This window comes from Aedes albopictus, chromosome 2, assembly GCF_035046485.1.
Source record: "Aedes albopictus strain Foshan chromosome 2, AalbF5, whole genome shotgun sequence".
NCBI classification, from domain to species: Eukaryota; Metazoa; Arthropoda; class Insecta; order Diptera; family Culicidae; genus Aedes; species Aedes albopictus.
In genome coordinates this window covers 408,437,647-408,448,061 of record NC_085137.1, presented here as the reverse complement: position 1 = coordinate 408,448,061, position 10,415 = coordinate 408,437,647, and the positions used below count along the sequence as shown (strand labels likewise).

Sequence of the window (10,415 nt, the reverse complement as noted above, 5' to 3'; positions counted from 1 at the left end):
AATCTCGTCCAGAACGCTTTTGCTCCTCCGCTAGAAGGCGTGCTTTGACGGTCCCGAGGTTTAATTGTTGATCGTCCAAATTTTCCATCGCCGTGGTAACCACGTCGTAACTAGGTGGCAACGAAATAAACAACTGGCTCACCATGTCGAGCTCCGTCACCGTGGCACCGGCATCCCTCAGCTGTCGTCCCAGCTCATCGAACCGACGGAAATGGTCCGCCAGTGGTGTTCCTTCCTCCATTCGCAGCAACGCCATCGACCGCCGGATGTACGTCTGGGCAGCAAAACCTATTTTCGCGAAGGTATTTGCCAACGACGTCCACATCGCTTTCGCGGTTTGCTTGTCGCGAATATACTCCAGGTGGCTGTCCGCAATGTACGCCACCAGCAGCGCTTTCGCCTTCTCGTCCTTCTCCAGAAACGCCACCTTCGCTGCGCCTTCCTCCGGGGGGTCGTTCGTGATGGCTTCCTTCACTCCGTGCGCCGAAAGCTGAGTCTCCACTCGAAACTTCCACGTGTCGTAGCCTTCGCCGGCAAACTGCACGATTCCTGCCTTCTTCGCACTGGACATCCTGGTTTCTGGAACGGGCTTGAGATTTTCACACTTTTTGCTCTTAGGTTGGCGTGACTGGGCCAATAACCTGAAGAGAAACACGTTTTACAAGAGCACTATAACTGGTGGTTTATTGAGTTGGAAAAAGAAACTGAATTGCTCCCAGGGACCAGAGCGATACTTATACCCCAACGGTTGCCATGCAGTTGTTATTTATTATGTACATAGCAACCGACATTAGCCTTATGTACTATTATGGAATTCAAATGCATCATACGATTGCTATGATTTCCAACAGCTTATCATCGCATTCATCTTCAAACTGCAGTAGGACTGCTCCTAAACCCACTGGTGACGCATCTGCGACTACTCTAGTTCGTCGGTTATTATCGAAAAATCCTAGTACTGGAGCGGAGCATACTGCCTGCTTGAGATTTTGGAACGCAATATCGTGCTTCGACGACCAGTCGAATTTCTGTCCGGTAACAGTCAGCTGTCGAAGATGGAATGTCTTGGTAGCCAAATCGGGGATGAACCTTCCTACGTAGCCAACAAGACCAAGAAAACTGCGTACCTCCTCCGCAGATCTGGGTGACCTGAACTGCTGCACGGCCATTATTTTATCTTCCGTTGGTTTAACGCCGTGTTGGGAGATATCGTGCCCTAGAAATTCCGTCTCCGATACCTTGAATTTGCACTTCTTCGTATTTAGTACCACGTTGTGGGCTTCCAGGGTATGTAGAACGCGCTGCAAGGCGGCATCGTGTTCAGCTTCCGTTTTCCCATAAATAAAGATGTCATCTTGAAAGTTGAAGGAGTTGGGACAGTCGCTCAATAACTGTTCGATTATCCTTTGAAAGTGTTCGGACGCGCTGCAGATTCCGAACATTAACCTTGTGTATCGGAACATCCCGAGGTGCGTAATGAATGTCGTGATGTGTCGACTTGACTCATGCAATTCCACTTGGTGATACGCATCTTTGATGTCAAGCCGGGAAAACCACATGGATCCATTTAACCTGTTAATTATTTATTAAATTTATTTTATGTTATTCATTTCACAACTTCATCTTGATACAGTACCTTGCAAGAAGATCATCAAGAGTAGGTATCATATGATACTCTCTCCGGATCGCAGTGTTAACACGACGCATGTCGATGCACAGCCGCACGTCACCGTTGTCTTTTATGACTATTACAACAGGTGACACCCACGGACTAGGACCATTAACTTTTTCGATAATACCCTGTTGGAAACACCGATTCAAATTTGAATTCGATCCAAGCAATCACATGTTAGGGTAGGCTAGTCGGTTGCTAGGCAACCAGAAGGAGTTTGAATTCCGATGAAGAAAAAACCGTCATTCTGTAACGCGAAGTAGTAGAGAAAACACGTGTTGAATACAAGCTGTGAATTCGTTTTGTAAATCTGGTTTTTCGCCGAATTTTCATTCCGAGTCAATTCCGAGTGCCCCCCCCCCGAAGTAATTTCCACAACAATTTGCACCTTTTGAGCAAAGGCAACAGTCCGTTCTCCCTCAGCAGCAGCAGCAGCAGCCGCAGCAGGTGAGCCCCGGTGTGCGCCCTTGAACCGCAAGTCGTCGTAACATTGGTCCTTCTCTCCCCCGGCAGGTGAGCCCCGGTGTGCGCCCTTGAACCGCAAGTCGTCGTAACATTGGTCCTTCTCTCCCCCGGCAGGTGAGCCCCGGTGTGCGCCCTTGAACCGCAAGTCGTCGTAACATTGGTCCTTCTCTCCCCCGGCAGGTGAGCCCCGGTGTGCGCCCTTGAACCGCAAGTCGTCGTAACAACCCAATTTTAATAGCCTATTGAGTTGATCTTCGACTTGTTTACGAAGAGCTATTGGGACTCGGCGAACATGTTGGGCCACGGGGTTGACAGTTTCATCAATGTTAATACGTATTTTGACGCCTGTATGTATGATTAAATTTTACAATTTGTGTTTATTAGCTAAATACTAATTTATACCTTTAATTACAGGGAACTTATCAATAGCGTTATCTGAAATGTGCTGAATCTCCTCCGGACTCACGGCGCTAGGTAGGCCGATCAACAACACTCTCAACTGCTTCGATGTAACTGTAGGGTCTTATCCCCTGTTTACAAATACTAACAAGCAGGTGCAATAAGCGGACCTGTAAGGAAAGAGACATTGGTGTGGAGTTGACAAGAGAGAGGGATGGAAGAGGAACGTGGACGGGAGTGTTGTCAGGAGAGTGATTGTGGATGGTTGAATTTGGGGATCCGGATCTCGAGTTGTGCCGTGTTTCTGGTTCGGGATTAGATTCCGGCAGTGGTCAAACACTACATCTGGCGACGAGGTGAAAGTGAAAAAAGTGAGAAAAGTGCGTGTATGTGATTTGTGCCAGAAATCTCTAAAATCTTTTAGCACTTGTGTGGACCCTACAGAAACGGTAAGAAAAAAAAAAATGAAAAAAAAAAGATGCTGGGATGGATGAGTTCAGAAATCATCGATGATAATTAAATAATCGTTAGCATTGATGCCAATGGCGAGGCAAATGGTTCCTTAAAGGTGGCGTCAATGTTACAGGGGTAAATGAAGTGTGAGGTTACTTTTCACCCCATCCGGAGTTGTGCGGCTGGAGATTGAGGAGGAAGCGATGTGAACATTGATCATTGATACAGGATCTAGAATATTTAAGGAGATTTTTCTCATTTTTGTTTGTCAATAATGGGCCTTTTCATTTGACGCAATGAGAGTATATTACAGGTGGGTAAGAAGAAGAGATGGCTATGTCACAGATATGTCTGTGGCTATGTATTTGTTAGGAAGGAAAAATGCAAACACAAATAGTGACGTCACTATTTGACACGCGTTCTTATGGGAGCTCGCTTTGCTTGTAGTAGTGATATGTTTTGCACCAAAGACGGATCTCACGAGCACGAAGTATTTTCTTCCACACCCTTATTAAACTCTCATTCCATTAGACGTCTTAAATCAGTTGATTTTTCGGGTCTTTGACTTTAACGGTTCTTCTATTGAGATGACAGGTCCGTGTTTGCAGCTGTTGCTCAACCTTTGTAAACAAATGCACGCTCTGACATGAAAAAAAGCCCATTGTGGTTGAGCGGGTTGAGTCATTTACAGATTCATTAACCGTAAGTTTCATTGACTTGCCCGATGAGGTAAAATCGAAGATAAGATGGCGTTTTATTATCGATTTGAGAATCGATGAAGAAGTAACGGCATCAGAGTCAATGGTGCGAGGTCGATTAGACAACCAAAAGCATGATGTGGATTTGAGACTCGTATAAATTGATTTGAGAATCGAAGGAGAATCGAAGGAGTTATCGATTTGAGAATCGAAGGAGTTATCGATTTAGGAATCGATGGAGTTATCGATTTGAGAATCGATGGAGTTATCGATTTGAGAATCGATGGAGTTATCGATTTGAGAATCGAAGGAGTTATCGATTTGAGAATCGATGGAGTTATCGATTTGAGAATCGAAGGAGTTATCGATTTGAGAATCGAAGGAGTTATCGATTTGAGTATCGATGGAGTTATCGATTTGAGAATCGATGTAGTTATCGATTTGAGAATCGACGGAGTTATCGATTTGAGAATCGATGGAGTTATCGATTTGAGAATCGAAGGAGTTATCGTTTTGAGAATCGATGAAGATAACGATTTGACAAAGTTATATCGATTTGAGAATCGATGGAAATATTAAATAGATGGTCAACGGACATATCGATTTAAGAATCGATGGAGATATCGGTGGTCGTTGGTCTAGGTTAGGTTCGAAGAAGATGTATTGATAATGCGATATCGGTTTGTCAGCTTGAGATGGTGTGATATTCATCTGAGAATCTATAAGGAAATATCCGCTTGGAAACCGTAGAGGAAGTATCGATATAGTAATTGAAGGAATTGTGTAGATTGGAAGTCAAGAAATATTGAAATGAGATTTAACAGAGAAATATTTACATTAATATATCTATACACATTTGATGAGATGTCGATCTGAAACCCGAGGTATCTAGACCATATTGATTGGTGATGTATAGTCGAGGGAATATTTGGAAAGTAGCTGGCAAGCTTGTCGATGTAACAATGGGTGAGAATGAAGGAATGAAGGAAGGAATGAAGGAAGTGGGTGAGGATTGGTATGTGTTACAAAACCCAATGATTAAGTCGTTAGAGTTCTTGAGTTACTTTGTGCTTTGTCAAGGTTTGTATCTTCAACACACAAAGCAATTTGTGTTAAGTTTTGGCATCTATTTAAAATTATTTAATTTATCATTACTATAGATGTTTTTCAATAACATTATATTAAATTGAATAACCTCCAAACAGTAAATTTTATGGCTTTCAAGACCCATGAGAGGTGGAATAAGCAAAGTACCGTCTTACCCCGCTCGTTCGACACGTTTTAATTCGACACTTTTTAATTCGTACCCCGCTTATTCGACACATGTCGAATTAAAAAGTGTTGAAATGTCACAGCGATGTACACTGTAAATGCAAAACAGTTTAATATTGCGCTTATACTCGCACCTGCAGCAGCTCCTCTTGCAGACGCTAATTCCGGAAGTTCTGTTTTGGTGCTATTTGACGCCCAAACCGCCTGGAGACCAACCGGAATCGACTGAGGATGGCAACAATCGTAAAAAGAGCGAGCTTTTCATTCGCACCACCGCAATATCTGTTGAAATTATGTTTCATAACAAATCCGGAAATCAAAACAAAAACAAAAATAGAGTTGCCAAATTTCAATGAGCAACGTGGTGTAGGGTGACCAGTTTGTCGAATTAAAAGTTTACCCCGGTTATTCGACAACAGTCGGTGTCGTATTAGCGGGGTAATACGGTACAATATTTCGACGCTCATTGTTTTGTTCATGGAGCTTTTTATTGCAAAACTTAGGATAGAAACGCTTCTGGTATTTAACAAGGTGTTGCGAACGATATTAATGTTTTGTTTCTACATATGCTTTTCATATGTTGTTAGCTTTTATAATCCTTATACTGGGCTTTGTGCTTTTGTTTAATACAGCCTTGAGACTGGCAAGATGAACGATACCGTTTAATCAATAGATGTTTAAGTAAAATTCTGGCTCTGTATGTATAGTAACATTTCTACGCATTCATTTATGTATTCAAATGTCAGGTTGGCTAGTGTTCCAACTGGAGGTTCATCTGAAACTAAGTTCAGATGAGAAGGACAGGTTAGGCTTATATCTAGTTTTCCTAAAAGTAGTGTCAAACCTTAACTGAGTAGGAGGACGAAAGATGCAGCAGTTTTTAATATTGAATATGAAAGTACAATACGTGGCATTACAGATAATAATTAAAAAATAAGGGTCGGGTAGAGGATAGCATTATGAATGTATCACTCAGTACAATTCAGGATGTTCTAGTTGAGATGGGAAGTCGATCCTGTTCTTTAAAATATTCAAGTTTATATTTGCGGAATACATAACAACCCCTTTTTCAATATTTATTTATTTCGTCAATCATTGTAGACCAGCTTAATGTATAAATTTACATATGAGAGAATATCATCATGTATTCAGCAGTATGCAAAGTAAGGCAAGTTTGCACAATAGATACGATGTGTCCATGTACCTTATATGCACGGCATTGATTACAGGCAATGCATTAGACACAACTAAAATATTTCTATGAATACTATTCGATTCATTTTTTGTTTAAAGAAAAGGTGGGATGTAGGGTCTTATCCCCTGTTTACAAATACTAACAAGCAGGTGCAATAAGCGGACCTGTAAGGAAAGAGACATTGGTGTGGAGTTGACAAGAGAGAGGGATGGAAGAGGAACGTGGACGGGAGTGTTGTCAGGAGAGTGATTGTGGATGGTTGAATTTGGGGATCCGGATCTCGAGTTGTGCCGTGTTTCTGGTTCGGGATTAGATTCCGGCAGTGGTCAAACACTACAGTAACTCTTCCTAGCAAGTTCTGTTCACCACCTTTTACAACATAAAATGTAGTGTCAACACTGAGGCCATTACCCTCGACAACCGTTATTTCGGCATCGAATGTACAGATGATACTCAAGGATTCACGTTGCGCGTAAGCCGATAGCTGTTTGGATGACGAACGCACATTCTTCAGGAAAGCATTTTTGTTCCGGATATATTGCCACGTTGATTCATCAACAATGTTGTATTTGCTACCTGAGTCGATCATCATTTCGATGAGCACGCCACCGACCTTACACCAAACCAACTCGTCGTGGTTATCGCTGATTGCATATATGAAGGAGTCCTGCGGATGAGCTTCAGGTTTCACAGCACGTGATTCAGGCAACTGATTGGCGCTGACAGCGTTGATTTTGGGCTTCTTGAAACGGCGATGATCTTGGTAGTCTGTAGACTTGCGCTTTTTCGGACCAGACTTATCAATCCTTCCGCGACACTTTTTCGCGAAATGACCAATGGCATCGCAGTTGTGACACTTGACGTTCTTGGCTGGACAGTTCTCTTCTGGCTTGTGTGGTCTGTTGCCACATCTGCTACAATCGGAAACTTGATAGCTTTGTGTCCAGCGAGATTTGTCATTAGTATTGGATATTTTGTTCACAAACGTACTGCCACGACTGGTTTCTAACATGTTCCCAGCACTAGAAGCATGTTGGTTTAACTCACGGACTTGGTGTTGAATAGAAAGGTGGGTGTTGACGAGGTTGGTAAGCTCGTCCAAGTTGATGTTGGGCTTCTCCAATATTTTCCGTCGCAATTCAGGTGGTGCAAGCATTACGATCTTGTCAATCACGGCTGCATCGCGGCTTTCTCGTTCCGTTGTTCCAAACTGACATTTAGTGGCCAATACCTTGGCCCGCAGCAAAAATTTGTCAAGGGTCTCGCCGGTGACTGGTTTCTGCGTCCAAAATGCGTGCCTCTCGAAGGTGTCGTGGCGTTTCGGAGCAAAATAATTATCCAATCGTTGTATGACATTTTCGAAATCATCTCCGTCGTCTTCAGTGGTTTCATGGTTAGCATTGGGTAAGCTCTCATACACACGTTGAAGTTGACGACCAGCGACAGCCAGGAAGATGCTTTTGAGTCTTTTCTTGCTCTTCTTGCTCATCGCAGCCGCGATGTACTCAAACTGTCTCTTGTAATCGAACCATGATTGTCTAAGTTCCGTTATTGGAACGTTGTCACACTCGAACGGTGGCAGTTTAAACAACTGGTCTTCCATCTGTTTAAATTAGATTTTATTAAGTCGTGGTTGCATTCAAAAAATGTATACTTTTACAAACTTTGGGAGATCTTAGACACATGACATAAACAAACTAAGATTGTTTTTCATTTGCCCAGTTGCCATTGGCAACCAATTCCGTCTGGTTCACTGGGCTTGCCATATATTAAGCGATGCATTGCGTTGGCATGACAACCACCCGAATAAAAATTTACATTGGCCTGACGTTAAATTTCGATGTATACATCAACATCAAGGTTTGATGTACTTCTGATGTTGAACATTAGAAAACATTACGATTCAGATGTGTTTATGCAAGGTAACATAATGTATACATCAGGAAATCAAACGTTTTTCTGATGTCAAGCATATAATCCGAAACATCAAAATCTGACGTTTTCAAATGTTTTTTGATGTGCAAAAAACATAAAACTCAAACGTTTTTCTTTTGTATGTTGATGTAGAATAACAATAGATTAGAACGTTTTCAGATGTTTTATGATGTGCAAAAACATTAGATTCAAACGTTTTTTTATGTAGGTAGATGTAAAAAAACATTAGAATCATACGTTTGCTGATGTATTTATATTGATGTAAATTAAGACATCAGATTTAGATGTTTTCAGATGTTTTATGGTGTGCAAATACGTTAGATTCAAACGTATTTCTGATGTATGTTGATGTAAAAAACATTCGATTCAGACTTTTCCTGATGTATGTTGACGTAAATTCAGACATTAATTTAAAACGTTTTTAGATGTTTTATGATGTAGAAAAACATTAAATTCAAACGTTTTTCTGATGTATTTTTATGTAAAAAACATTAAAATCATACGTTTGCTGATGTATATTGATGTAAATTAAGACATCAGATTTAGATGTTTTCAGATGTTTTATGGTGTGCAAATACATTAGATTCAAACGTATTTCTGATGTGTGTTGATGTTAAAAACATTAGATTTAGACGTTTCCTGATGTGTGTTGACGTCAATTCGGATATTTGTTTTAGACGTTTTTAGATGTTTTATGATGTGCAAATACATTAGATTCAAACGTATTTCTGATGTATGTTGATGTAAAAAACATTAGATTCAGACGTTTCCTGATGTATGTTGACGTAAATTCAGACATTAATTTAAAACGTTTTTAGATGATTTATGATGTGCAAATAGATTAGATTCAAACGTATTTCTGATGTATGTTGATGTGAAAACATTAGATTTAGACGTTTTCTTACGTTTTTGATGTACATAACCATTTGATACCAAGATTGATACTCATATTTGCAAAAAAAAACAATATTTGAACGTTTTATGATGTTTCTAGATTACTCCAAATACCACAGTTATAGTGCGATTGATAGATATTGATAGATTGAAGTTATAATCTTAAATACTCGTTTTCCTTTCGATAGTCCGTCTAGAATGTCTTAGTAATGTATACATTTTGATCATAGCAATAGCTCCCGTGCCCCATCAGTCAGTTAACTGACCTCAGCTTACCTAACATCATATGTGGCAACTCTTTAAGCGACATATTGGAACTAGTGCCGAGAACGCGAAGAGTCGTTAGACCACTGATGTAGGCGCCAAATCATGGGTGACGAATTTTACGGCGTGCTTGATCAAATTTGTAGCATTTTATTCATTCTGTTGGATAACAAGAGAAATTCGAATAGTTAACAACAACTTCTCATCAATGTACCTATTGTCTACACCTCTAACTACATAGCACATTACCTAACTTCCGACATGATAGATTGAAGTTATATTCTTAAATACTCGTTTTCCTTTCGATAGTCCGTCTAGAATGTCTTGTAATGTATACAGTTTGATCATAGCAATAGCTCCCGTGCCCCATCAGTCAGTTAACTGACCTCGGCTTACCTAACATCATATGTGGCAACTCTTTAAGCGACATATTGGAACTAGTGCCGAGAACGCGAAGAGTCGTTAGACCACTGATGTAGGCGCCAAATCATGGGTGACGAATTTTACGGCGTGCTTGATCAAATTTGTAGCATTTTACACATTCTATTGGATAACAAAAGAAATTCGAATAGTTAATAACAACTTCTCATCAATACAATGGTTAGTTTTGGACACCTACGAAAGATCTTGATGTAGATAGCTCTACGATCATAGGAGGTATACTCCAAAGGATACGTTTGGTGAACGTTGAGGCGCACAAAATATTTTTTTTTGTGTTGAGACAGCTGACTGCATAATTCGTCTATTTGTTTCTCCATATTGACCGCTGCAGAACTGGGTGGCCGAAACTCTGGAAAGGAAAACTATATCAACATATTTCATTGAATAAGCTATTCGTGATACGCTTGCAATGGTTATACACCTTACCAGGCACCTTACCATAGTTCCTGTATTATATAATAAACCTACCTGAATCCTCCCGAAACAATATTGCTTTTATCACTGAAAATTTTCGTTGCCTCGCTGAGTTGCATGACATTTTCTTCCAGCGAAGGCTTCCACGATACAGCAAATCGCTAAATTTCACACTAACACAGCAAGAAATCTGTCAACATTCACTTAATACACATGCATTTTCATCGAAATGCTCTACTTCCATGACAACATTGCACTCCCACAACAAACGGACGACCACCGTCAAATATCAGGATTGCCAACTGTCCGGCGA

At 40.8% G+C, this 10,415-nt stretch overlaps 1 protein-coding gene across 1 annotated transcript; it reads right to left on the bottom strand.

The window, feature by feature from the left end:
* Positions 1–824: 824 nt before the first annotated feature.
* Positions 825–7,757, bottom strand: LOC115268544 (uncharacterized). Its single transcript, XM_062848542.1, has 3 exons — positions 6,660–7,757; positions 1,637–1,800; positions 825–1,572 (listed from the first exon to the last, which is right to left on the bottom strand). The coding sequence occupies exons 1-3, from the start codon at positions 7,755–7,757 to the stop codon at positions 825–827; spliced, it is 2,010 nt and encodes a 669-aa protein (XP_062704526.1).
* Between the last annotated feature and the right edge of the window lie 2,658 nt (positions 7,758–10,415).

Coding starts and splice junctions, on each gene's coding strand:
- LOC115268544 (XM_062848542.1), bottom strand. CDS start 7,757: ATGGAAGACCAGTTGTTTAAACTGCCACCGTTCGAGTGTGACAACGTT. Junction 1,801..6,659: donor AAAATGCTTTCCTGAAGAAT/GTGCGTTCGTCA, acceptor TGTTTCCAACAG/GGTATTATCGAAAAAGTTAA. Junction 1,573..1,636: donor CTTGATGATCTTCTTGCAAG/GTACTGTATCAA, acceptor AATAATTAACAG/GTTAAATGGATCCATGTGGT.